A 24,612-nucleotide genomic window follows, 5' to 3' on the forward strand; every position below is an offset into this window, starting at 1 on the left:
CGTCCTCTCTTCCTCTCGACGCGTCGTCCGTCGTCACGCCGTCGCGATTCCGAAAGCTCAAGTCCATCTCATCTCACGCCTTACCCCCTCTAGTTCCCATCCGTAGTCCAAGCCGGTCCAGCCAGAATCTCATCCACGCTGGTAACCTTCCCAGCGAAGGACGAAGGCGTCGTTGAGTGCGTGAGCTTGCCTCGTCCTTTGGCGACTTCGACCTGCGACGTGAGAAATGAAGACGAAGGGCGAGAGTCAGCTTGCCGAAAGGAGGGAGGATAAAGTGTGGAGTCATATTTGACTGACCTGAATGAAAAGAGGGTAGTCGGTCTAGGAGATGAACGAAGAAAGAGGAGGAGAGAAGACGATCAGTTCTCGACTTCGACGCGACGAGACCTTGAAGCTCGACTCACCCAGTAGTTCTCGACTCCAGTCTTGACGAGAAGAGCTTCAGCCTCAGCGAGATCTCCGTAGGTGACAGTGAGCTTCTCTCCGGGGTGAGAGGCTTCCCACTGGGGAGGGAGAAAGAGACGAGAACGAAAGGACGAGGGAGAGGAGTCGAGCGAGTCAGCGTGTGCTCACCAAGCCAGCTGAATCCAACGAAGAGAATTAAACCCTGCTTACCTTCTTCACAATCTCGTTCTGGGTAAGAGTCTCTCCTTCGAGGTAAACTGTTCCGAGCGATTGAAGCTTGTCGAGAGGCGTCGTCGTGAGAAGGTTGACGAGCCAGGACGCGACGTAGGAGATGGGAACGACTGAAGCGGGCTGCGAAGAAAACACGAATAGGAGAGAGTTTAAGTCAGTATCTCGAGCCAGAAGTTGGAGGCGAAGGGAAGCGAGGCGAAGAGGGGAATCAGTCGCGTCGCAAAACTCACGACGTTTCCCGATCCGATGATGTGAACCTTCTTCTGATCAAGCTGCCAGTTGAAGGAAGAAACGTCCGTAGGGATGAAGGGGTGCTGGGAGTTACTACAGCGAACGAGGAACACAACGACGAAAAGAGAGAGGTCAGATCGAGCGAAGTCGTCGCACACTCATCCTCTGCCTTTTCCTTTCCTCCTCCGCACCTCGAACTCACTGAGTAACGAAGTTCTCCAAAATCAACCCATTAACGACCCTCAACGTGGGCATCTTCAACTCAGCCGCTCGTTCGAAGAACTGCCTCCTCAGTTCGATGAGCTTGACGGGAGGATCGGACTCGAACTCGAGCGAGTTCTCGCAAGGGATGAAGAGCTTGACGCCCGCTTCGACGGCGATATCTAGAATCTTGGTCATCTGAGCTTCGAGTCCGGCTTTGGAAGCGGTGTAGCAGAGGAGAACGTCGACTCCCGTGAGCATCCTGGGAAGAGGCAGGGAGACGTCGATGTGTCAGTCGAGCAACCGGAAGGAGAGCGAACGAAGAGAAAGATCCCCATCATGGCTGAATGATTCAAACTGAACGCACTCTTTCATCGCTTGATCACTGTAGACGTAGGCTCCAGCCTGGAGGAGAGGGATGAAGAAAGGGTGGACGGGCTTGCCGCTGGACAGGCCGATTCTGACCTTGACCTAAAAGCGAAAACGTCGATCAACAAAGAGAAGGTGAGTGGAAGAAGTAGGAGAGCATCTAGAACTCGGAGAGATGTCAAAATGTAGAGGGAGACAAACGTTTGGCTGCTTCATGAGCTCGGTGATGATGGGCGCACCCGATTTATACTTCCCTTTTTTTTCGCAGAGCAGAAGGGGAAGAGGTCAAAAACTGTTTCTAAAATAGCGAGGGAATGCTTGAGGAGAAGTTGAGCTTTACCATTGAGAACAGCGAAGGTGATGGGGGGAGCAGAGGAGGTCATGTTGAGCTTGTCGAAGGAAAAGGGAGGGAGGAAGAGGGAGGAAGAGCTGGGAGGGACGGGTGAGACGATGGAACGGAGAACCGAAAGGGAGAGAAAGAAAGCCTGAGAGTCTTCATCGGATGAAGGCGAAGATAGAGCCAACGGAGAAGAGCGTAGCTTCGGAGGAAAGCGAACTCAATCAGAGAGGGAGGGGAGAGAAGGGTGGTGGGAGGGAAGAAGGTGAGCTTGGAGTCGAAAGCGAAGCTCGCCTTCGAGCCCTCTTTCCTCAACCACCACCACCTCTCTCTCAAGCACTTTTGGGACATCCTTCTTCGCGTCTTCCAGAGCCATTTCTGTTCGTAATCACTGACTCGAAGAAGATTGACGGAGACGACCGTGCTCCTCCTTGCCCTCCTCCGCTTCCCCACCCTCGCCCCCTTCTTCTTGATCTCGGTGCTTTGATTCATGCCCTCACCTGGACATTTTGCTCGAGCTGACTTATAATTCCCCTGGACAAGCTGCTGCCTCGCGAAATCATAGCTTTCGCGGTCTCGAATTGAAGCAGAGATGTCTGCCTTTCTCGTCGACCTCTTTCGACTCTCGTCGCGACTTTCCTTTGGAACCAGAACCGATCAACGCCTAGGAATACAGTCTTATCTCGCCTTATCCGTCCTCTGCTTGGTGTTCTTTTCTCGGTGCCTGAAAGTGGAGGTTTTTCGACGGGGCTGACCGACGACTCGAGTGGTCGGCGAAAGCAATTAGGCCTTATCTCGTTCTCCTCTTCTCTTCTCTCCATCGACGACCACCTTCTCCCTCCACTTTTTTCGTCAACTCGCCTACTCCCATTCTTTCTCTTCTTCTCTTCCTCCTCTTCCACTCGTCCTCAAGATGTCCAAGGAAGTCGAAACCGACATGATCGCGCAACACGACATCCCTGCTCCCTCCAAACTCACCCCGTGGCAGACCTTCCTCGCCTACATCTGGGACACGGACCAGCATCTCAAGAGTCCTTTCGAGCGACACCTTCTTCGAAAGGTGAGTAGTCTTCCTGCTTCTTCGTCTATCCTTGAGAGAACCGAGCCTGACGCGTCGACCTTTCCCTTTCTCTCTTTGCAGTTGGACCTGGGAATTCTGTCGGTCTGTTGCCTCGGCTTCTTTATGAGATATTTGGACGCGTCCAACCTAGCTAACGCCTATGTATCAGGTATGTATATACCTATCAAGTGTACCGTCCTCGTTTCATTCCGAAGCAACTCTGAGCTCGACGAACGGACAGACGGAACTCCTCGACGGATCCGCTGACGCTCTCCCTCTTTCTGCAGGTATGAAAGAGGATTTGGACATCCAGGGCAATGAGTACACTTATATGGGAACTTGGTACGCTAGATCCCTACATCCCGTTTCTCTCTGCGCTGACGAGCATCGTCTTTCTTCTTTTCAAACAGTTACACCGTCGCCTACGCCCTGTTTCAGATCCCTGGAACTCTCATGGTTACTCGAGTTCGACCCACAATATTCCTCTTCTGCTGCGAGCTAGGTTGGGTGAGTTTCGATCCCACGCTGTTCTAAAATTCGGACGCGTCGTTTGACTTTTTTTTCTTTTCACTTCAACAGGGAATCTTTACGTTTGCTCAAGCATGTGCCCAAACCTCACAGCAAATGTATGCTTTCCGATTCTGCGTCGGCATGTTTGAGTCTGCGTTCTTCCCTTCCCTGCTCTGTGAGTTTAGTTCGATCGTCGTCGACTTCACATTTCATTGATCGGCTGACCACGACGTGTCCTTTCAACAGACCTGATGGGCTCTTGGTACTCGTACGTCTCCGTTCTGACTCCTTCTATGAGACAGCGAGCTAGCGCTGACCTCACACTCGCTCCATTCCTCCCTGGTTTCCCTTTCTCTCTCTCTTCTCCCTCCCTCCCTCTCTCCTCCCTCCCTCCCTCTCCTCCCCACTTTCTCAGCAAAACCGAGCTCAACAAGAGACTCGCCATCTTCCATCTCAGTGGAAGTCTCGGCTCAGCCTTCGGAGGATACTTGCAAGCTGCTGTCTACAAGACACTCGACGGTCACCATGGGATCGGTACGTTCCCAAACCCTCTGTTCCCAAACCTCTGCCCTCTCTTCCGAAAGTCGCTGCTGACTCTTTTTCTCGCTCTCCGTTCTCTCAGCTGGTTGGCGATGGTTGTATATAGTCTGCGGCTGTATGACCGTTCCCTCCGCTATCCTTCTCGGAACTTTCCTCCCCGATCTTCCCTCAAACTCGAGGGCCTTCTATCTCACCCAAGAGGAGAAGGACTACGCTTTAACTTGAGCTATCAACGCTGGAAAGGTGAGCTTCTACTAGTTCCCTCCCTCGAAGATGACGAGCTGAGCTGACAGGACTTCCTTTCACTTCAGTCTCAACCCGGAGAGAGGAAGATCGATCGACAGCTCCTCAAGAGGATGTTCTCGTCTTGGAAATGGTACGGATTCGTTCTTGGATACGTGGTGTACGGTACCTCTTGCCAGGCTTCGTCTTACTTTGGAATTTGGCTCAGTGAGTCTTCTTTTCCCTCGAGGCTCGACGCGTCTCGCTCTCTTGGCTCCTTCTCCCTGAACTCGCCTCAAACCCCATTCTCATCCTCATCATTTCTCTCTTCGTTTAACAGAGTCGGTGAACTACTCAGTGGAGAGCCGAAACATCATCCCCTCGTGTGGTTCTCTCCTCTCTGCCCTCTGCATCTTCCTTTGGGGTCTCGGTTCGGACTTGACTGGATCTCGATTCGCCTTCGTCTTTGGACCTCTCGTGAGCTCTCTTTACGCCTTCTCATCTCGAACGCCCTTACTGACTCTGTCCCTGGCGGCGTGTGTTCGAAAAACAGGCATACGGCCTTCTTCCCAACGGGATTCTCGCAGCTTGGCCCGCTTCGAACCCCCTGAAGTTCTTCGCGTTCTTCACTGGTGGCTGCCAGCTCATGACTGCTGTCTTTTACACGTGGGCCAACGAGATAATGGCTGGGGACAACGAGCTGAGGTGAGTCGGAGCTCGGAAACGGACGCGTCGGAGAAGATCGAACTGACCTTGATTTTATTGTAGAGCCATCACCATCGCCTCGATGAACGGCATCCAGTACAGTGTGTCTGCTTGGCTACCGATCATCATTTTCCCTCAGACCATGTGAGCTCGATCTTCTTTCTCTCTGCGATCCAACTCGTCGAGCTGATCTCGACGCGCGCCTCCCTTTCTTTCAGGGCTCCATCTTTCCGACGAGGTTTCCCTACCACCTTCGCTTTGGTTGCGCTCGGGCTAATTATCATTGTCGGAATCAAGGTGAGCTAAGTATCCTGTACCTTTCGTCGTCGTTGCCTGTCGCTGATTACTTATCCTTTCTTGCAGTTCATGACCGTCAGAGACGAAAGGCGAGGACTCATCAACTCGAACCAAGACGTCGCCGAAGGTCCTTCTTCCGGATCTAACGAGGATATCGACGAGAAGTACGATCTCAAGGACGGTCAGACCACCACCACCGTTCAAGAAGTCAGGAAGTAGTCTCGTTCAAAGATCGGCGCGTCTCGCTCTCTTCCGTTCCATTTTTCATCCCTCCTTCTCCCATCTCTCGTTTCGGATTAGCTACATTTCTCGCCCAAATTCTCCTTAGACTTCTTCTTTCTCGGTCGTATTCATTTCATCTATAGAAACGGTTGTAGCTTGCCTCGATCTGATCCAACTTGACTCGGACGAGATCCCAACGTTTCAACGACGAATCAAGAGAAAACGACGAAGCTGAGATTGATCTTATACGAACGTCTGAGGCCCTACTGCCCTGATTCTCTTCTGCCAAAGAATCGAGTCAGATCTCTTCGGGAGTCCTTCCGAAAGAAGCATACATCGAGCGAGGTTCTGGTTGATCGAGGTGGGACGCGCATCTTCCCTCTTGAGACAGCACCGAGACCGCTCATCTCCTTCTTATCCTCGCTGAAGGACTTGTCCGTAACTTTGAATCTGTCAGCATTCGGAGAAGACCGAAGCTTGAAATCAATCGCAAATCCCAGCCTCGTCTTCCTCCCGCCCATTCCCTCCGACAACCACCTTCTTCTCTCTTTCCTTTCCCACTCTTCCTACCTCTCTCCTCTTGTACTCTTCCCAAAATGGTCAAGGCAGCAGTTACTCAAATCACCTCAACCAACGATGTTGCGCACAACCTCAAGATCTCGGAGTTCGTCGTCCGAGGAGCGGCCAACGAGGGAGCGAAGGTGAGGATTCACCTCTTCTCATCCTTTCTTCCCCTGAATCCATGGCTAAGCTCGCACCTCTTATCCTTGAACTTTTTTCAGGTCATCTTCCTCCCTGAAGCTGCTGATTTCATCACAAACGACGCCCACGAATGCTTCCTCCTCTCCCCTCCGATCTCAAAGCACGACTACACCGTTCGTCCCCCAGCTCACTCTGGCCGAATACCTTTCCGAAGCTTCGAAGCTGACTTTTCGCTCTTCTTTACCTGTAGATCGGCCTTCAAGCTCTTGCGAAGGAGCTTAGCGTCACGCTTTGCGTAGGAATTCACGACACTCCAGAGGCGACGGAAGACAACAGCGATGGGCCTGGAAGCGAGAGAGTTTTCAACTCTCAAGTAGTCATCGGACCTGATGGAAGTATTTTGGATGTGTACAGGAAGGTGAGTTCATTTCGGAGAAACTTCAACGAGGTTTCAGCGACGAGCGAGGTGTTGACGTCTCTGCCCTGCCACTTCCTCCCACCGTTGCTCGTTTCCTCCTCCTCCTCCTCCCCGCTTGTTACTCTCCCATGCCAATCTAATTTTTAGATCCACCTCTTCGACGTCGCTCTCACCGGAGGAGCTTCCTCAGCAGGACCCAACGGCGATGCTCCGGTCTCGAACGGATCCGTCACTGCTGGTCCCCCCAAGAAGGGTGGAGAGAGCTCGAGGATTCGCCCTGGGATGAGGATTAACACTCCGGTTCAAACTGAGATCGGAAAGATTGGGCTCGAGATCTGCTACGACATCCGGTGAGTTTTCGAAACTGAGCCTCTCGTCGCGTCGCGTCTTTCGGTTTCCTCAACCTCTTTCTATCTCTTCGTCGCTGGCTCTGACCTTCGCCTCTCAACTTCATCTGATTTTTTCAGGTTCCCCGAACTTCACACCGTCCTCACTCGACTTGGAGCTCAGATCATCAGCATCCCAGCCGCGTTCACGCTCAAGACGGGAAAGGACCATTGGTACACTCTCTGCCGAGCCCTTGCGATTCAATACCAGGTCTATCTCGTTGCTTCGGCTCAAGCGTGAGTCTTTACACCTACTTGCACACACCTCGTACCTTTTCTCGTGTTTCCCTCGCTCTGCATCCACCTGAACTGACTCTTCCGTCGCGTCGTCTCCTTTCTTCCTCTTCCCTTTGCCCCTTTTTTGGAATCCAGCGGCGCCCACAACCCTACCAGATCTTCCTGGGGAGAATCCGTCGTTTTCTCCCCTTGGGGAGTGGAACTTGCTCGTCTTAAATCGATCGACGAGGAGTTGGGACCCATCGAGACGCGTCCCAAGTACGGAGAGGTTGGGTCGGAGATGAAGGGAGCTTGGGCGGTCGTTGAGATCGATCTCGAGGGAGAGGTCGATGGCGCGAGGAAGCAGATCCCGTTGGCTATTCAGAAGAGGAAGGACGTGTATGGAGTTGTTGGGGAGACGGCATAGACGTAGCTTTGGTTCGTTTGATTGAGCTCTAATAGAATCGCCCCATTTTAACCTCCGAGGCTGAGAGATCTAGAAATTGGAGCTGAAAGGAACTTTTCCAGGGACGTTCTTGAGGAAAATTTGAAGAGACGAACCCCTGTCGGGAAGATGACGACAGTGAGCGCGGCGGAGGAGGGAGCGACCTTGACCTGCTCCTTCCTCTTTTCTTCTTCCTTCCCCTCCAACCGCTTCAACCCTCTTTGCAACAGGAAGGTTTTCTTTTCTACCTCTGAGAGACGATGTCGGGCTCTACCACCTTCACTCCCCCTCTCTCAACCCACACGATCATCCCCATCCCTCGATCCTCGACTCCCTCTCAAGTCGTTATCACCTTCAAAGCGTCCTCCTCCCTCCCTGAACGAACCGACCTTCCGGTCCCTCAGCTCTGGACGAACTTGGGATCCTCAGGCTCTGAATGGCGAGCTATTCCTTTCCTCCCCTTGGACGTCGAATCCTCTGTTCCCTCTCATGAACAAGCAGCCAACTGGCCGATCCTCTCGCTCTCGTCCTCCTCCCCTCGACCTCTCCTCCCTCCCGTCCTTCCAAGATTCGCAACGCTTTCGTTCGACGTAGACGAGTCGTTTGCGGGCAAGGAGTTCGGATACACCTACAGGATGCAGTATCCAGACCAAGGGATCGAGTGGCTCGGGAGTGATGGCAGCAACGGGAGCTTCAGGTTTGAGCTCGAGGGAGGAGGGGAACCGCTTTTGGCGGGGAGATGGAACGAGGATTCGAAGCTTTCCGATGGAGCAAAGAAGGGAGATAAGATTGAGAAGAGCTGGCTCGGTGGGGAAGGGGAGGTCGGGATTAGAATCGGAGAAGGGTGGGAAGGTTTTGGACTGTCGTTCGACGAGGGGTGAGTTCTTCTCTCTTCCTTCCTTTCTTCCCTCGAGTTCACCTCTCTCTCGTCGCTCCGCAAGCTGATCTGGAGCTCTCTCCTTCTTTCCATTGAACCCTTTTCAGAGCCATCCCTTCAGCTCACCTCCTGTCGACTTCTACCACCACTCCTCTCTCAACCATCATCCTTCAACCCACTCCCTCCAACCCTCCGATCCACCACGTCGGGCTCCCCTCAACTCCCATCATTCTCTCGGCAGACCCAAGCTCCTACTTCCTCGCTTCAGGATCCGCCATCAAAGTCAAGCACTCCGTCGATGGATTCGCCCCCAAAGCAGCCTTCCTGTCCCTTCCAACGGACGCGTCGTCCTCCTCACCTCCCTCCCTCCCAGCTGGACTCGCCCTCCTTCCATCTTCGGGAGAGACGACCGCTCTCCTCTCCACCAAGACCAAAGACATCTTCCTTCACTCCACTACGATCACCCCACCCTTCCCCATCAGCGTCGACTTGAGCAAAGCCGCCTCGTCGTTCGGCGGAGGACGGAAGTCGACGACGTCCCTCGCAGTCTACTCGGAATTGGGAGGATCGGTCGTCCAGCTCGACGTAGAAGGAGAAGGAGAAGGAGGATTCCTCGTCGACCAACTGGAAGGATCGCTCTCAACTCTCAAGGTCGTCGAGCTCAGTCGCGTCACAGGATCGGATCTCCTCGTTGGTTCCATCGACCCTCCTTCCACCTCCCACTCCTCCCAGCCCGACGAGGATGTTGCCTCCGCCATCAAACCCGTCTCCTCCTTCGTCGAGAACGTCAGCGAAACAGCTTCGGAACCTGGAGAGTCCGTCAACGGGCTCGAGGAGGAGGTGAACGACAGCCCCGACGAGGGTCACGCTCGTGTTCTCGGAGGAGAGGCAGAGATCGAACGCCGAGGCGTGTTCCCTGCTTTTTTGAGGTGGTGGGCTAGTTTGTGGCAGGCGGTGTTGAGCTTGTTTGGAGTGGTTCAGAAAGAGGCGAAGACTGTGAAGTTCGACGATGAGGCGGAGGTGATCCCTGATGCTCCCGTACGTCTCTGCTTCGTTGTTCAGTCTCCTTTCTCTCTGAACACCGAATGCTAACTCTTCCTTCATCACTTTTTTATCCGCATCAGACCGAATCCACCCCTCTCCTCGCGCACAACCACTCTCACAGCCCTTCGACGACCTCAACCCTCTCTCCCTCCTCCTCCTCCTCCTCCGCCACGCTCACACCAACCCTCTTCGCGCCCGCCGGACTCGTCGGAGGGATTCTCATTTCGTCTCCCTCGAGAAAGACTCCCTCCCTCGTCCTCAAAGCTCGGCTTGCTTCGTCGTCGAAGAAGGAAGAGTGGACGGAACTGAAGTTGAAAGGCAAGCTCGAGACGGTTTCGAACTCGCAGGGAGGGAACTGGTGGAAGGGAATTGTGGTTAACGGAGGAGAGGGATTGAGAGGGGAGGAGGATTGGGCGGTTTGGGTTGGGGAGGAGAGGAGAGAGGAGGAGGAGGAGGCGTAGGCGGGGAGGACGCGTCGCGTTTTCTTTGTTCGTTTTGATTCTCGTCTTTTTTGCTTTAGATCTCTGCCTCCCCTCTCGTTCTCTTTTCACGTAGTCCACTTTTCTCTTGACTTTCTTGCTCGATCTCTTGTTTCCTTTCTATCTTTTTAGTTCGGCTTCTCACTTCTCGTTTCGTTTCGTTTCCTTCCCTTAACGCCTTTTCAACGATTGCTCTCTTGCTCACTCACTCATACACTGAACCTCACGCTCTTTTGACCTTGCTCTTTCCCTTGACCTTTTCATGATTAGCCAACGAAACCACAGGATCGAATCGGTGCTTAGGAAGTACCGAGTGGTAAAGAGCTACAAAGGGGCAAATAAGGAAGCCAGTTGAGAGATGGTGAGATCCGGAGGAAAGTCGAGGGAAGGATCCTGAATGAAAGGGAAGAGGAAGAGAAGGGTGAGCTCGACGCGTCGCAGACTCGAATCGGAAAATGAAGCAAAGGAGAGACAGGCTCACCGAAGGTAGGCTGAACGAATAGTTACTCCGCATCATTTCCAATCGAATCTTTCGATCCTCGTCGGCGAAGTCAAACTCCGTAGAGAAAAGGAGAGCGTAGATGTCCTCTGCTCTCTCCGGATCGAACGAGTCGAGAACGTCGAGAAGAGCCTTCTTCTCCTCCGCCTCCGAGCTATCAAGTATGCGAGCGAGAAGGTGGTCGACCTGAGAAAGGAAGAAAAGGAGTCAGAGCACAGAAGAGAAGACGCGCCGTCGAAACCACAACAAAAAAAACGCACCTCGACCTCAACCCACCTCGCCCAGCCAATCTCCGCGCACAACCCTCCACTACTCTCCTTCACTCTCATCCCCGCCCAGCACACATATGCAATCATCCTTGACGCTCCCTCTCCCACCGCCAGCCTCGTCAGAACATCAAGCACGGGAGTTGCGACCCTCCCGTCGAGACGACTGAGTTCTTCCAACGCCCAAGCCACTCCTGCGCACGACCTGGCTTCGATGTTTTGGAGAAGGTATCCGAGAACGAGTGAGAGGTTTTCCAGGTGAGCTTGGAAGAGCTGGTTCGAGGAGAGGGCGAGGTCGAGGGGAGGGAGGGGAGGGGGATGGAAGTTGAGGTTGGTTTCGGAGAAGGATTGAACGAGGTGGGAAGTCGAGTGAGGTGAAGAAGAGAAATCCTTTGTAGCGATGGGGAGATATGAACAAGAAGTCTCGAGGGAGGAAAGCGAGGAGGAGACGTGTCGTTTTGGGAGAGAGGAGGCTGTCGTCGAAGAGGCCTCAGCGACCGCGTCGTACTGGAGGACGAAGAGGGGTTCCATTTGCTCGAAGTGAACGAGCGAGAGGAAGAGAGGTGGGTTCAGGGAGGGAGCAGCGAACATGGAAGACAGAGGAGGAAAGGGACGGACCTCGTGGAGAAAGAGAAAGAGAAAGAGGGAGAGCAGCGAGACAACCGATTCATCCGACCACTGGAAGCTTGTTTGCCTGAAGCCGCTTCCGTTCCTCGGAGACGAGCAAAAGAGAAGGAGTAAAAAGAAGCGGCGTGGATTTCTCCGAGTGTTAATTGATATGTCGGTCGGGACGGAAGTAAAAAGGGAGGTTGAGAGAGGGACAAGGTCTCGATGAGCAGAAAGGAGAAGAGGAGAGGATCGTTTTTGGGACGGTCCAAAGGCGATTATGAAGTCGTAAGGTATCAGTCGAGCTGATTTAGAGGTCAGGTGACATCTCTCAGGCTCATTGATGGGATTTGTTCCTGTGGAAAGGGGGCGGGAGGGCGAAGGAGGGAAGCGAAGAGGGAAGGGAGGGAAGGTGAGCTCGACTGTCTGAGGCTCTGATGTCTTCTACCCGCAATGCGCCTGAGAAAGGATAGACGCTCACATCTGAAGACATTCTCAATGAGGAGAGTATACGGAGTGAGAAAATATACGGAAAGCCTGATTCCGAGCAGCGACAGACGGAGGCAAATGGACGTCGATGGTGAGCTCGCGTTCCCTTCCTTCCGAACTGATGAACAACGATCACACCCCTCACAGCCCTTTCGACTGAAATCTTCTTCGACCATCCTCGTCTCTCCTTTGACCCTTCGCTCTCTGTTTCTCTCTCTACGCTCGCTCGAGTGGTTGCTTCCAGGGCTTCGAACAGGAAGGACGTCGGATTCGAGCTCATCGAGCCTGAGTCCTCCCTTCCTTCCCCTCCTCTCTCCTCCTCCTGGCCAACGTCGAGATATCTCCAAGATCTCCGTCCTAAGGAGGCTATCAGCTGAGGTTGATGATGCCGTCAAACTCTCCTCAGGCTTCGTTCCAGTCTCTGCCTCAACTCCAACTCCGGTTCGTTCTCGTTTGCTCCCTCTTTTCCTCGCCGTCTTCGTCGAACTGACCTCGTCACCTTCTCTCTTTCTCCCCTCCAGAGACTCAAAACCATCACCATCACTCTTCCACCTACAACGATCACGAAGGTCGAGAAGGCCACCGTCACAATCACAGAAACCTCCACCGTCACCTTCGTTCCTCCTCCTCCACCGCCACCAGAAGAACCCATCGAACTGCCGCCTCTACTAGAGGAGCCTGCACCCGGAAGAGGATCCCCTTGAACCAGAGCCGGAAACCTGATGGGGATGAGGAGTAAGCTGGACGGAAGTGCGACGCGTCGGGCAGCGAAGGCGGGCTCGCTTCGCCTGGGACTGTAGAGGAGCGAGAGGAGCGGAAACAGGTCTTGTGCATATATCTATTATTATTATTTTATCGCCGAGTTCGAGGCGTATTCTGTGACCAGCAAGGGCAAGGTTTTGAGAGAGGAGGACAAAGGACGCGAGCTCGACGCTCCCTCCGTCCGTTTTTTTTTGTAATTGCCCTCTCCCCTCTCTCTCCTTTTTATTATAACACTATCTTGCCGCTCCTTGTCAGTATATCTTGTCTTCCTACTTCCCTCTATACGAGTTTTATTCTTTTATTGCGCGTGACGGGCCGAGAAGACGTCAGGCTCATGAATCGGCTTCCCTTCTCCCCTCCTCTTCCTTTTCTCCAACCCTCACCCTTCCTTCTCGCTTCTTTATCCAGACTTTCAATCCTTTCCGACATGTCTCCACCTTTCGATATCCCAGGCACGATGCAGGCGCTTCTCGTTCGTCCTCTTCTTCCTGACGACGTCGTGCCATTCGAACCTCGCAGCGAGTCCTTTAGACCGAAGCTCACTTCTCTTCCTTCCTTCTTTCCCCTCGCTCCTTCCCTCCCTTTCCCTCAGATCGAGAAGACCGGTGGACCTGAGGTTATTCAGCTCGAGACTGTTCCTGTCCCTACATTGGAAGAAGGAGAGGTTTTGATTCGAGTTGAATATGCGGGTGTTAACTTGTGATGCTTCAACACTTCCATCTCTGTTTCTTCTGGTCCTCCCTCTGCTCTCTTCCCTTTTCGTTGCTGACTGTGTTTCTCGTTATTTTTCTCAGCGCGGACACCTACTTCAGAGGAGGTCTCTACCCAGTGCCCTTTCCTTTCGTGATGGGTCAGGAAGCAGCAGGAAAACTCGTCGCCGTTCATCCGTCGGTCTGGGATCCTCAACTCAAACTCGGCCTTCGAGTTGCTGCCTACGTGGGAGGATGCTACAGCGAGTACGTCAAAGTCTCAGCGGAGAAGATTGCTGTGAGAGTTTATTCTTCGCTCGAGCAGGAGGCAAGGTTGAGGAGTCTGAACTCAAGCTCACTGCAGTCGAGCTGACGTCTTGCCCCTCTCTTCATCGCCTCAGATCCTCCCTCAAGGAGTCAAGACGAGTGAAGCTGCCGGTATCATCTCTGTAGGACTGACGGGTGAGTGCGAACCATCCGAAGAATCACAGACCTCGTCACGCTCGAAGGTCAAGAGGGGTTCTTGATCAGAGCTTCCTTCGTGACGTTGACCTCCGCTTTCATCCTTCGTTTCTAGCTCTCACGATGCTTCAAGAGTCCTACGCCGTGCAGAAGGGAGATTGGATAGTTGTGCATGCTGCTGCCGGAGGGGTTGGACTGCTTCTGTGCCAGGTACGTTTCTTTTTCTACGAGTCGGACGACGCGTCGCGCCTCTTTCTCGACGCTGACCTCGACGCGTCTGTTTGACTCTCAGATCGCAGCTCACTTCGGAGCTCACGTCATCGGAACCACATCTACCCCTGAGAAAGCTGAACTCGCTAGGAAGAACGGAGCTGAGATCGTGGTCGTCGGTGGGAAGCAAGGGGAACTTCAAGCTGCTGTGAGCATCGCATCATGCTTCAGACAACGAGCTCGGCCCCAATGATTCCCTTCTATCTTCATTTATCTTCTCATCCACTTCTCAAACCCGACAGAGCTGACCCTCCGATTCCCTTTCCTCCCTCGTTCTGTCGACAGGTCGAGAAAGCCACCAACGGTCTCGGAGTTAATGCGATCTACGACGGTGTTGGACGACAGACTTGGGAAGCCAACTGGCCTTGTTTGCGAAGGAAGGGAACTCTGGTAACTTGTGAGTCGTGATCCGCTCGTCTCGCTCGTCGGCATTCGAAGACAGTTCTGACGCGTCTCCGGTCTTCTCCTACCTTCTCTTCAGTCGGAAACGCTTCGGGAGCTCCTCCCGACTTCAGTCCGTTGATGCTGTTCGTCCTCCATCTCCATCTCCTCTTGCTCGTGCTCTTTTCGGCGACGCCAACGCGTCTTCAGTCCAGCACTGACCGTTGCCTTCCCTCCCCTTCCTCCAACATCAGTGTTAAAGGGAACTGGAAAGTACGCTACAATTTCAGCTTCTGTTTCGTCCTGATACGATCTCGTTGAACTGACTACAGCCGTTTTCCTTTGTTCTTTTCTAGATCACGCGTCCGACGTTCGCCCTTCCCTAGTCCATTTCTCTCTCCGTCGTCGCGTCTGACTCCTCTTTTTTCCCACGATTTATAACAGGGTCGGAAACGCCATCGTCACCTCCGAAGAGTTCCACCACTATACCAACCTCCTCTTCCAACTCTTCGACATCGGTGTAGTCCGACTCGTTGTCTCTCACGTCTCTCCTCTGACGGCGGAGGGACTCAGGACGGCGCACGAGCTCCTCACCTCGAGAAGGACGGTCGGGAAGCTGCTTGTCGAGGTTCGGAAGGAGGAGGATTAAACGAGAAGACGTTGCTTTGCGTCGCTGGTTCAATCTTCTTTTTCTACCGGGGTAGTATCTACTTGACCGATAGACAAGATACATAGTGAGACGGGATAAAATCAAACATTTGCAGCTCTATGAATATGACTGAAAATCACAGATTGACGCAGAAAGACAGCAGCGATGAAACAAGAAACGAAACGAAACAGCGATGTAAAGCCCAAATGGTCTCCCCCCCTCTCTCCAACGTCCTCCTGCATCCTCCCTTCTATGCTATATCACCGAAGAGACTGTCCCTGGCGATATCCGATCCTCCTTGGTCGATGTCGATGCAGCTTCGGTGATTCCTCCTCCTCCTGCGTCGGTCTCCTCCTCCATCATCATCTCTCTCTCCTCCTCCCAATCTTCGTCGTTACCATCAAAGCCACCGCTTTGGTTGGTTCCTTCCTCAATGGATGCCTCCCGTCGATCTAGTCCCGCTGCACTGCTCGTTCCCCTTCTCGAACCCCCGAGGCGAAGGAGAAGCGAGGGTTTGACTCCCCTTCTCCTCTCTCCTCTAAAGACGTCCCTTCTTGACGACAATCCGAGTCCTGTATTGAAGAGTCCTCCTCGACCTCCAGGGGATCCCGGAGGTGTTTTTCGGTTCCGCTCGAACGAGACGTTGGCGAGTTCCGCTTGGTGCTCTTCTCGACGGAGGAAGGCTCGGTAGGCTTCTCGAGGGGACGTTATTGAGTAGATGACGGTGAGGGAGGATACTCGAGGAAGAACCAAGTGGGCTGCGTCGGCCCAGCTGAGGAGGGAGGGAGAGAGAGAGAGAAAAATGATCGTGACAGAGGGAAGTCAGCGAGGAAGACGAGCCGTCGAAGAAAGAAGTTACGAACGTAGAGGAGTCGGCGAAGTAAAGGATGTTGAAGAGAGTTTGAGCCCTGTAGTATTCATATGTGAAAAGATTATGATGGTGTGAGCGGAAAGAAGGAGGGGAAGGAGTCAAAAGTGACGCGTCGAATTACATGGACGCGAGAGGAACTTACAGAGCCAGGATCGCACCGCATCTGAGAGCGACGTTGATCAAACCCTGTAGCAGGGAGTCGGAAGAAGTTTTGAATCCCGTCTGGAGATCGGAAACGGAAAGTCAGACGAGAGAGGGTCAGGACTGAGGTCATTCAACAGGCGGGAAAGGGAGGTGGATCGCACCTTGGCCTTCCTCGCATCGGTAAACATGGTCCAGGCAATCGAGATGTCGGCAGCAGTACCAACTAGGAGCCACATCATCTCGAAGAGAGGGTATCTGGCGGAGACGAAGGGGTCAGATTCTGAAACGCGTCGTGAGCCTGGCGGTCGACGAGAAGAGTTGCTCACAGATGTACTCCGATGAGGGTCAGGCCATTATCTTTAACGAGCTCGAAGAGGGTGGTGTAAGAAGCTGCCAAAACGATGGTTCCGATTCCAAATGCGAGGGAAGAGATGATGAGCGTCGCGCTGGCGAACGTCCGGACGAGGTCCGCCGTCGAGAGTCGACCGATGGCGAGTGAGCGAGCGAACAGATAGGACCGAGACGCAACGGTGGCTTGGCTCAGAGAAATGACCGATACGGAGCTAGGGGTCGAGAAGATTGAGGAAACATGATAGGGAGACGAGGAAAAGAAGTCAGTTTTGTCAAAACAAGCGACGACGATCAAGAGGAAGAGGTGGGACGAGGGGGATGATGATAAAAAGACATGGCTGGCAGCTTACATGATTGCGATCATCAAGTCCTGAGGTCCTGTGAGAAGAGGGGAGGCAATGGCGGGAGGACGTCAGAACGACGAGCGTGGACGAGCCTGAGGGAACCGAAGAGAGATAGACGAACTTGAGTGAAAGTCTCCCCAGCGTTCCCAATCTCCGAACCCCAGTCCGAAGACGGCAATATCTCGAGCGATCTGAGCAGCAGCTTGAACAACGTTGAGGAAGAGGAGGAACGAAATGACTCCTCGCGTCAGACGGGAGTCTTTCTTGTATCGTCGAAGGTAGGAGCAGATCTGAAGAGAGAAGTATAGAAGAAAGAGTAAGTTGCCAGATATTTTTTCTCCATTGCCCCTCGGAACGAGAGAAGAGATGATGAAAAGGGAGACTCGGACGCGGCGGAAATACCTTCACCCTTCGTGACCACCATCTCAACGACTCCTCAGCTTTCTCCACCTGCGAAGTGCGACGAGAGGCTGGAAACGAACCTTAGTCACAAGAGATCCGAAAAGGATGTACGAAACCGCGTTGGCGAGCAGAACAGGCACGAGGAGGTCATGGTCGACTTGGGCAGGCCAAAATTTCGGAGGGAAATCCAAGGCCGAAGTGGTTGGCATGGCCTGAGCTCGAGGGGATTGTGCTGTAGAAGAGCCTTCTTTGGGAGGAGAGCAGAGTCGGAAAACGGTCAGCTCGAAGAGGGAAAGGGGAGAAGGGAGGAAGCAGAGAGTTCGAGCTCACCTTGTTTCCTCAAATCCCCTTCAGAAGATGTCCACGGACACTGGAGACGATCCAGACTTTTTGGTCTTCCGACGACCGGTCCCTGAGATACTGTAGAGCTGGAACTTCGACTCTAGGAGAGTTTTCTGTATGGTGGGCGTTGAGGGAGCCTTGAAAGATCGACTTTTCGCAGAAGCTCAACCTTGAGGTTTCACCCAGGCGCGCCCAAGCGCGCCAAGTGTTGTTCCGCGGAAAGGAGTGGGCGAGGCTGTAGGAACGTCCGAAAAGGAAGGTTTTCCCATCGACTGTTAATCCTCGAAGCCTGCCAGACGAAACGGGGATATCGTTCAACCTGCGACTTTTCGCTTAAAAGGGAAGAAGAAGCTTCGGGACGCGGTCGACGACGCGACTGGAACGAAGAGCGAGCTGGCACCACAGAAAGAGTCAACGGATCATATATAAACAACGTGACGCGGCATGGAACAATGAGAGATCGTAAAGACATAAGTATGAAAAGCACAGAGGTCTCTCTCGAGAAGCAGAAACAAAAAACAAAACCCCTCATTTCCTCTCCGTCAAGTCGAACATCTCGTCCACCATCGCCTCATCGTACGTCCCTATCGAAGATGTGACCGTCGGGCGTGAAGGGAACGAGTCCATGAAGTTCGGAGAGGGATCGGAGTGTGAGGACGGGGCGGAAGGTCGTTCAGATCTCGACGAGTTGGCCGTTTGTTTCGATCGGTCGCGACGAAGACTGTTGGAGGAGAGTCGAGCGAGATGACCGGTGTGATGATGATGTGAGTGAGGCGGAGAATGGCAGCATTCAACCGTCTAGCTTCGAGAAAAGTTAAGAGGAAGCGAAAAGTCAGGCAAGCGGAAAGGGGACGAAAGCGACGCGACGAGGAAAGGAGAACAAGACTCACCACCGAATTCCCTAATCTTCCTTCTCCCTCCTCTTCGATCCTTTCGACAGAGATCTTGGACGTCGTTTGCACCGTCACCGACCTCGTGGAAGCGACGTTGACCCCACCTCCCGAAACCCCACCTCTCCCAACGACTCGAACCTCCAACATCTCCTCCTCCTCCTCCGCACCCAGCATTCCTCCAAGCCAATCCTCATTCCCTCGCGTCTCTCCTTCTATCCGACCTTCCTCCTCCTCGGAAACTGATCGAGGCCTCTTGGGTTTCCTTCCTCCACGTCCATTTAGCGAGAGCCTCGATCCTCCTCCCTTCCTCATCGCCCCTCCAACAGCCTTCTTGATCGACCTCACCCGCGAACATCCTGAAGGTCCACCTCGGGTTCCACTTCCACTCGAATTTGTTCCTCCACCAGTAATTGAGGTTCCGGATGGAGGTTCGAAAGAGACGAGGGCGTTGTCTGCTCGACGCTCTTTTTGACGAAGGAAAGCCCGATAGGCTTCCCGAGGAGAGGTGATGGAGTAGACGACGGTGAGTGAGGAGACTCGAGGGAGGATGGAGTGGGCTGCGTGAGCCCAACTGTGAAGGAGAAAGAAGAAGAGAAAGAAGGATGTTCAGTTGAGAAAGGCGAGGGAAGGGAGAAGGAAGCAGCGTTGAACAGCTTACGCAGGTGAATCGGCGAAGTAGAGAATGTTGAGAGTGGTTTGAATGCTATGAGGACGAGCGGGGAGAAAAAAGGTGCGAGGGTTGAGCAACGGGAAAAATTGGGACGTGGAAGAAAAGGACGGAGAGCCGAATCGAGTCACAGAGAAACTCACACGGCCAAGATGACTCCACATCTGAGAGCGACGTTGATGAGAAGTTGGAGGAACGAGTCTGACGAAGAGCCGGTCTGAAAGAAGGACAACCACGGGATCAGCGATGTGAGGATGTGCGAGACACGTCGAGTCGGGGAAGGGGAAGAAATAACTCACCTTGGCTTTGCGAGCATCAGACCACATCGACCAAGCGATCGATAGATCTGCTATCGTGCCCAAAAGCAGCCACATCATCTCGCACAGAGGGTAGCTTGAAGAACGCAACGAAGTCGTCAGCAAGAGGTTCGAACGCGTCGAACGGCACCTTCTTACTCAAACAGAGGAAGGAACTCACGAGCTGACGTAGATGTCCTTGACGTGTGAGACTGCAATCAGTGTGAAGAGGTTCGAGTACTGAAGCTGAAGGACGACGGCTCCAATTCCGAAGGCGAGAGATCCAAGGATCAAGAATGCTCGCAGGCAGGCCCAAGCGAGGACGATTTTGGAAGCTGAGCCGACCGACATGGAGCGACAGAAGAGATAGGATCGGATGGCGATGACCGATTGGCTGGTGGAGATGATGAGGACGGAGCTGAGTGGAGAGAGAAGGAGGGATGGAAGACGCGACGGAGGAGGGGAAGGACGAAGTCAGCGAGAAGCAACCTCGTCGAGCATCCAACTGGCAACGATACGTGGATAACAGGAACGGGATGTATCTTACAGAATAGGAATAGCGAAGTCTTGACCTCCTGAGAGGAAGAACAGGGAAAGGAAAACGAATTCAGCGACGTCGACGGAAATGACGAGGAAAAGAGGAGAAGAACGCACTGGAGTGAAAGTCTCCCAATCTCTGCCAATCCCCAAATCCTAGACCTAGCACCTCAACATCCTTAGCGAGCTGACAAAAGCCCTGAGCTAGGTTGCCGAGCAGAAGACACCAAGTGACGACTCGAGTTCGAAGTTTGTCCTTCGTGTATCTTCGAAGGTAGAACAGGATCTGGAAACGATGCGGGAGCGAAGAAGAGTATCGTACTTCAGCTCCAGCCAAGACGTCTACACCTGACACCCAAAGCAGGGGGGAAAACGAAGGCTGAGAGAAGTCGCTCGGTTCTCGTCTGTCAAACACTCGTCTTCAACCTTCAGTCTCTTGTCTTTCCCTCCCCGCGATCGATCCACGAGTTGCTCAGACCCTCCGAGATGCAGCGTGCACGTACCTGAACGATGAGGGACCCAAGGAGAACGTAGGATATAGCGTTGGCGAGGACGATGGGGAGGAGGAAGTCTCGTTCGACGCCTGGAGGCCAATAGGCGGGCTGAGGGAAGGTGGAAGCGAGGTCGAAGGGAGCTGTTGCAGGGTTGACGGACATGTAGGGCTCAGCCAGTCGAGGAGAAGTTGACGAGGGGAACCTGTGCGGAAGAAAGAAGGGAAGGTGAGCTCGACGAATTCGAAGACGAAAGGGAGCGAGTGTGAGAGCTCACCGTTTTCCTCCTTCGTGAGAGGACTGGGGAGCTCAGAACTGCTCCTGCTCTGTAACGGTGGGTGCGAGTCTGAAGGAGTGAAAGTGTGAGCAGGAAGGAGGGTAGTGGGCGTTGGAGGTGAGCTTCGTTCGAAGTCGAGCAGAGAGCAGAAGTTGTTTCAGCGACGATCGAGAGCTTGCTTCGGAAGAACGCCCAATGAAGTAGGCCTAGGCATCGAGAGTTGACTCGGAAGCGAGCTGCCATGAGCATGAAAGATAGTTGGCTGAGGAAATGAAGGCTTGAGGGTTGTGGAGGGAAGCAGGGAGGGAAGGAGGGAGGGAAGGAAGGGGAGGGAGGAAAGGAAGGAGGGTTCCGTCGAGATGGTCGCCTGATGGAGAACAGTGAGAAGCGAAACGAGCGAGGTTTGGGTTGGGAGGTAGAAGTCAAAACCAGTATGAGGTGTGAGCTGCCAAGAAGAGAAAATCTTGCAGATTCGGGGGTGAGGGGTTGAAGGAAGAAGGAGCTCGACGAGTTGACCTCAAACACCCATTTCGACCTCGACACCTTCCTTCCCTTCTCGGACAACCTCAAGCGTCTTTCTCATCTCTTTTCTCTACTTCAATATCGTCTCGGCCATCTTCCTCTTCTTTCTATGGTTCGTCCTTCCCTCCTCTAGAACCCTCGTTCTCCCAGAAACCTTCGCTGACGAGCTCTCCACCTCTCCTCCTTCCCCTCCCTCCCTTCCTTCAGTCTGTGACTCTTCACACCTCCCACGGTGATCTCAAGATCGAAATCTTCTGCGAGGCTGTTCCCAAAGCTGCCGAGAACTTTCTCGCCCTCTGCGCTTCGGGACAATACGACGGATGCATCTGGCACAGGTACTTTCGTTTCTCTCCTTGAAGCTCAACCGAAACGAAACGAAGCTCAACCTCCTCCTTCCCTTCCTTCCTTCCTCCCTCCATCTGTTCGTTGCTCGCTCGCTCGCAGGAACATCAAAAACTTTATGATCCAAACCGGAGATCCAACAGGAACAGGCAAAGGAGGTCAATCCATCTGGAATCGTCCCTTCGCAGATGAAGTTCGATCAACTCTCAAGGTCAGCTCGTCCTCTCTCCCTCTCCTCCCACCCCAAACTCACCCACCCCCTACCTGCCTTCGTTCACCTCTCAGTTCAACACCCGAGGAATCGTAGCCATGGCCAACTCTGGCGTCGACACCAACAAATCCCAGTTCTTCATCACGTACGCCAAACAACCTTCCCTCGACGGAAAGTACACCATCCTTGGGAAGGTCATCGACGGAGCCGACTCGACGCTGGACAGCATGGAGAAGGTCCCCGTGAATGCGAAGAGTAGACCGCTGCAGGAGATTACGCTGCAGAGCGTGACGGTGCATGCGAATCCGGTGAGTCTGGAGTTCGAACGGGGGTTGAGGACGAGAGACAAGAGACAGAGACTGACGCTGTTCCTTGGTGTTTCGTTTGGGATGGGTAGATAGCGAACTCGGCTATATAGGTTGTTGGGAGAGCGTTATAGAAGAAACTGTACGATTACTCGAATGAGGAGAGGAAAAAAGAGAGGGAGAGAGGTTGCGCGTCTTGGTCTCGTTTCTCGTTGTCTCCGTCCCCATCCACCGTCTCAAAACTGCTTCCCCACTCCACCTCACTCCACCCTCTCCTCGTCAGCACGCCCTTTATCTTCGGACTCCAGTAGAAGAATTCTCTCTCTCCTCTTCGTCCCCAAGCAAGTCAAGTCGAACAATCGACGGCCGAACGGATCCCAACCCGTCTCCTTCCTCACTCCTCCTTCACCTTCGCGTCCTCCTCGAGCTATGCGCCAACTCCAAACTCAAGATCAGTTCTGCACAGAAGAAGCCGCATTCCAAGCGCACCCTCTCTGTGGACTTCAGACTCTCTCCTCTCTCCCTCGCTCAGTCTCTCCTGTCCTTCACTCTTTCTCTCCCTCTCGCTCTCGTTCTCATCGACAAACCCATAAGATTTCCGAGACCAAAAACTAAGAGAGACAAAAATGGAGTTAAGTACTACCTACCTAAAGAGAGAGATGAATCAAAAAGGCGAAAGGATAAGAAAGGGACCGAGACGCGAAAGAAACGCAACGAGACCCAACCCAACCCTTCTTTCCTTCCCAACCCATCGCGAAGGAAAAGAAGAAAAACAGACAGACACGCGAGCGAGAAGCTACTAGACAAAAAGGAGACCGGGAGAGCGAAACGTATTTGTTTTTGTGGGTGTTTTAGAGGAGACATGTTTTTGAAAGGACGACGAGACCGAGCGAGGGGAAGGGAGGTTGAGGAGGTTGGAGAGGGTGTTGCGAGTTTCGAGAAGGGAGAGGAGGGTGAGGGTGAGAAGGAAGAGGATGGGTTTGGAGTTGGATCCAGATCCGGGGGTGGTAGGCAGGCAGCAGCGAGGCGAGAGAGGGAGGAGAGGGAGGCGAGAAGGAGGGGTTTGGGGAGGGAGACTTGGGAGCGTTTAGTTGGTGGGAGCTCCTCCTCCGTTTCCGAGGACGATGGTCTTGAGCCAGCTGTGAATTACGAAGCGAGAGAAGAAGAGGTCAGTGAGCTGTAGAGAGGAGAGAGGGAAGAAGAAGGGAGAGGGAAGGACAACACACCCGTTCTCTCTTCGAAGGGTCTCGACCTCCCGCTCGAGGAGAGCGCATCGGTTCTGGAGTTCCTCTGAGAGAAAGGAAAGACGGTAGGTTAGTTCACCGAGAGGTCCTCGCCTCGAGAGGAGAGAGAAGGAGAGACTCACTGGAGGTCTTCTCGAGAGCTTGCTCTCTCTCCTTCTTCTTCTGTCGGAATCGAGCCGAAGCGGCGGTGTTCCTCTTTCGCTTGCTGTGGGAGAGCGAGATCGAAACGAACGAAGATGGTCAGCTCTTCTCGCTCTCCCCCTCGGAAACACCAAGATGATGTAGAACTCACTCATCCTCAGGAGCGAGGACCTCGTCGTTGTTGTCGTTCTTGAGAGGAGTGGTCGACTCGGTGGAGGAGAGGAGAGACTCTGATCGACTCATGTTCTTCCTCTTGTTGGAAGGTCGAGCCTCCTCCTGCTCGTACGAGTTGGTGAATCGAGGAGCGACGACGACGGGAGGAAGGATGGATCCTGGGCTGGCGGCGAGGGCAGCGTTGACTGTAGCTTGCTGGTGAAGAGCGAAGAGGGTAGAGTTGAATCCGAAAGGGTCGAGGGAAGGATCGGACTCCTCCTCCTCCTCCTGCTGGTGGTTCTGCTGTTGTTGGACTGGATCGATTCCTCCTGTTCCTTGTTGGTGACCGAAAAAGGAGGAAGACGAGGAGTGATCCTGCTCCTGGACTTGGTTGTGGTGTTGGTGACCAAAGTGACCGTTGTTGGGAGTCGTCGAGGGTTGGTACGAGTGGTGTTCCCTTCGAGCGAGACCTCCTTCGATGTCTCTGGTGGATCGTTGACCCCTCTCTAGACCTGCCGCTTGGGCAGCGTCTTGTTCCAGCAACTTTTGAGCAGACTCTAGTCCTATTCCTCCATCGTCGTATGAGAAGTCTACGTTCGTCCAGAGAGCGAGCGTTCGAGCGAGGTCGTCGTCCGAAATCGAAGGTTGACTCTCGTACGGAGAAGGGTCGACGAGATTAAGGCCTTGCAAGTGCGAAGGAAAGGGCATTCTTGTCCAATGTGAGGGGGAGGGTGGGGGTGGGAGGGGGGAGTAAGGGAGTAGAGAGAGTCGAGTTGTAGTCCTTCTTGAGTATTAAGGGGGAGGAAGGAAGGAAGGAGTTGGGAGGGAAGAAGGAGGAAGGGAGCGGCGAAAGAGAGTGATTTCAAGCAGAGAGGAAGCGCTTAGCGTCCTTTTCTTTCCTCCCCTGCTCCTTCCACTCGCTCTCTTTCGGGAAAATAAATAGCTGGGACTAAACGTTGCCATCTAAAGAATCCATCCATCTGTTCAAAACGATATAATTTCCCAGGGAAGGTCGCACAAAGGGAGAGAGAAAGCAGGCTCTGACGCTGCTTCACCCGCGGCCTCTCTGACTCCCTCCTCCACTCCCCTCCCCACGCCTCTTCTCTTGC

The 24,612-nt window shown here is 53.5% G+C and overlaps 11 protein-coding genes across 11 annotated transcripts; 6 read left to right on the forward strand and 5 right to left on the reverse strand.

Annotated features, from left to right (window-relative positions):
* Positions 1 to 48: 48 nt before the first annotated feature.
* Positions 49 to 2,073, reverse strand: BDY24DRAFT_442103 (uncharacterized protein). Its single transcript, XM_076644659.1, has 9 exons — positions 1,778 to 2,073; positions 1,639 to 1,691; positions 1,436 to 1,539; positions 1,070 to 1,330; positions 867 to 960; positions 616 to 756; positions 405 to 503; positions 298 to 321; positions 49 to 212 (listed from the first exon to the last, which is right to left on the reverse strand). Exons 1-9 carry the CDS (start codon positions 1,818 to 1,820, stop codon positions 90 to 92), a joined length of 942 nt encoding a protein of 313 aa, XP_076495719.1. The 5' UTR covers positions 1,821 to 2,073; the 3' UTR covers positions 49 to 89.
* Positions 2,074 to 2,687: 614 nt separating this feature from the next.
* BDY24DRAFT_415934 (pantothenate transporter liz1) lies at positions 2,688 to 5,327 on the forward strand (the record flags this gene model as incomplete). The annotated part of the gene is made up of 14 exons (XM_076643516.1): positions 2,688 to 2,834; positions 2,916 to 3,003; positions 3,122 to 3,176; positions 3,245 to 3,341; positions 3,414 to 3,519; positions 3,591 to 3,612; positions 3,760 to 3,878; positions 3,967 to 4,007; positions 4,196 to 4,334; positions 4,447 to 4,583; positions 4,660 to 4,811; positions 4,875 to 4,955; positions 5,030 to 5,108; positions 5,175 to 5,327. The coding sequence occupies 14 exons, from the start codon at positions 2,688 to 2,690 to the stop codon at positions 5,325 to 5,327; spliced, it is 1,416 nt and encodes a 471-aa protein (XP_076495720.1).
* A 527-nt stretch (positions 5,328 to 5,854) lies between these two features.
* Positions 5,855 to 7,479, forward strand: BDY24DRAFT_409888 (carbon-nitrogen hydrolase; the record flags this gene model as incomplete). The annotated part of the gene is made up of 6 exons (XM_076642837.1): positions 5,855 to 6,031; positions 6,113 to 6,205; positions 6,283 to 6,450; positions 6,598 to 6,800; positions 6,918 to 7,073; positions 7,209 to 7,479. Exons 1-6 carry the CDS (start codon positions 5,927 to 5,929, stop codon positions 7,477 to 7,479), a joined length of 996 nt encoding a protein of 331 aa, XP_076495721.1. The 5' UTR covers positions 5,855 to 5,926.
* Positions 7,480 to 7,757: 278 nt separating this feature from the next.
* BDY24DRAFT_415936 (uncharacterized protein) lies at positions 7,758 to 9,879 on the forward strand (the record flags this gene model as incomplete). Its single annotated transcript, XM_076643517.1, has 3 exons — positions 7,758 to 8,374; positions 8,482 to 9,412; positions 9,499 to 9,879. The coding sequence occupies 3 exons, from the start codon at positions 7,758 to 7,760 to the stop codon at positions 9,877 to 9,879; spliced, it is 1,929 nt and encodes a 642-aa protein (XP_076495722.1).
* Positions 9,880 to 10,221: 342 nt separating this feature from the next.
* On the reverse strand, positions 10,222 to 11,253 carry BDY24DRAFT_370719 (uncharacterized protein; the record flags this gene model as incomplete). The annotated part of the gene is made up of 3 exons (XM_076638121.1): positions 10,222 to 10,290; positions 10,379 to 10,582; positions 10,657 to 11,253. The coding sequence occupies 3 exons, from the start codon at positions 11,251 to 11,253 to the stop codon at positions 10,222 to 10,224; spliced, it is 870 nt and encodes a 289-aa protein (XP_076495723.1).
* Positions 11,254 to 11,835: 582 nt separating this feature from the next.
* Positions 11,836 to 12,564, forward strand: BDY24DRAFT_442107 (uncharacterized protein; the record flags this gene model as incomplete). Its single annotated transcript, XM_076644660.1, has 3 exons — positions 11,836 to 11,848; positions 12,002 to 12,198; positions 12,279 to 12,564. The coding sequence occupies 3 exons, from the start codon at positions 11,836 to 11,838 to the stop codon at positions 12,459 to 12,461; spliced, it is 393 nt and encodes a 130-aa protein (XP_076495724.1). The 3' UTR covers positions 12,462 to 12,564.
* Positions 12,565 to 12,901: 337 nt separating this feature from the next.
* On the forward strand, positions 12,902 to 15,090 carry BDY24DRAFT_391837 (quinone oxidoreductase family protein). The gene is made up of 11 exons (XM_076640848.1): positions 12,902 to 12,991; positions 13,112 to 13,218; positions 13,314 to 13,506; positions 13,610 to 13,670; positions 13,786 to 13,880; positions 13,963 to 14,088; positions 14,226 to 14,337; positions 14,422 to 14,467; positions 14,576 to 14,594; positions 14,678 to 14,691; positions 14,766 to 15,090. Exons 1-11 carry the CDS (start codon positions 12,947 to 12,949, stop codon positions 14,968 to 14,970), a joined length of 1,023 nt encoding a protein of 340 aa, XP_076495725.1. The 5' UTR covers positions 12,902 to 12,946; the 3' UTR covers positions 14,971 to 15,090.
* Positions 15,091 to 15,225: 135 nt separating this feature from the next.
* On the reverse strand, positions 15,226 to 17,291 carry BDY24DRAFT_423297 (uncharacterized protein; the record flags this gene model as incomplete). Its single annotated transcript, XM_076644017.1, has 7 exons — positions 15,226 to 15,742; positions 15,984 to 16,063; positions 16,147 to 16,240; positions 16,312 to 16,548; positions 16,687 to 16,714; positions 16,802 to 16,970; positions 17,163 to 17,291. 7 exons carry the CDS (start codon positions 17,289 to 17,291, stop codon positions 15,226 to 15,228), a joined length of 1,254 nt encoding a protein of 417 aa, XP_076495726.1.
* Positions 17,292 to 17,829: 538 nt separating this feature from the next.
* On the reverse strand, positions 17,830 to 20,700 carry BDY24DRAFT_391843 (uncharacterized protein). The gene is made up of 10 exons (XM_076640849.1): positions 20,586 to 20,700; positions 20,321 to 20,513; positions 19,935 to 20,103; positions 19,828 to 19,855; positions 19,462 to 19,698; positions 19,284 to 19,377; positions 19,128 to 19,201; positions 18,976 to 19,020; positions 18,315 to 18,888; positions 17,830 to 18,222 (listed from the first exon to the last, which is right to left on the reverse strand). The coding sequence occupies exons 2-10, from the start codon at positions 20,471 to 20,473 to the stop codon at positions 17,953 to 17,955; spliced, it is 1,644 nt and encodes a 547-aa protein (XP_076495727.1). The 5' UTR covers positions 20,474 to 20,513; positions 20,586 to 20,700; the 3' UTR covers positions 17,830 to 17,952.
* A 192-nt stretch (positions 20,701 to 20,892) lies between these two features.
* On the forward strand, positions 20,893 to 22,123 carry BDY24DRAFT_391845 (peptidylprolyl isomerase). Its single transcript, XM_076640850.1, has 5 exons — positions 20,893 to 21,219; positions 21,315 to 21,442; positions 21,552 to 21,660; positions 21,735 to 21,968; positions 22,058 to 22,123. Exons 1-5 carry the CDS (start codon positions 21,217 to 21,219, stop codon positions 22,076 to 22,078), a joined length of 495 nt encoding a protein of 164 aa, XP_076495728.1. The 5' UTR covers positions 20,893 to 21,216; the 3' UTR covers positions 22,079 to 22,123.
* Positions 22,124 to 23,052: 929 nt separating this feature from the next.
* Positions 23,053 to 24,211, reverse strand: MET4 (Met4p; the record flags this gene model as incomplete). Its single annotated transcript, XM_076638122.1, has 4 exons — positions 23,053 to 23,104; positions 23,192 to 23,255; positions 23,332 to 23,414; positions 23,502 to 24,211. The coding sequence occupies 4 exons, from the start codon at positions 24,209 to 24,211 to the stop codon at positions 23,053 to 23,055; spliced, it is 909 nt and encodes a 302-aa protein (XP_076495729.1).
* Positions 24,212 to 24,612: the final 401 nt, after the last annotated feature.

The sequence above is a fragment of the Mrakia frigida genome (assembly GCF_051309035.1).
Source record: "Mrakia frigida strain ATCC 22029 unplaced genomic scaffold BDY24scaffold_19, whole genome shotgun sequence".
Taxonomy (NCBI): domain Eukaryota; kingdom Fungi; phylum Basidiomycota; class Tremellomycetes; order Cystofilobasidiales; family Mrakiaceae; genus Mrakia; species Mrakia frigida.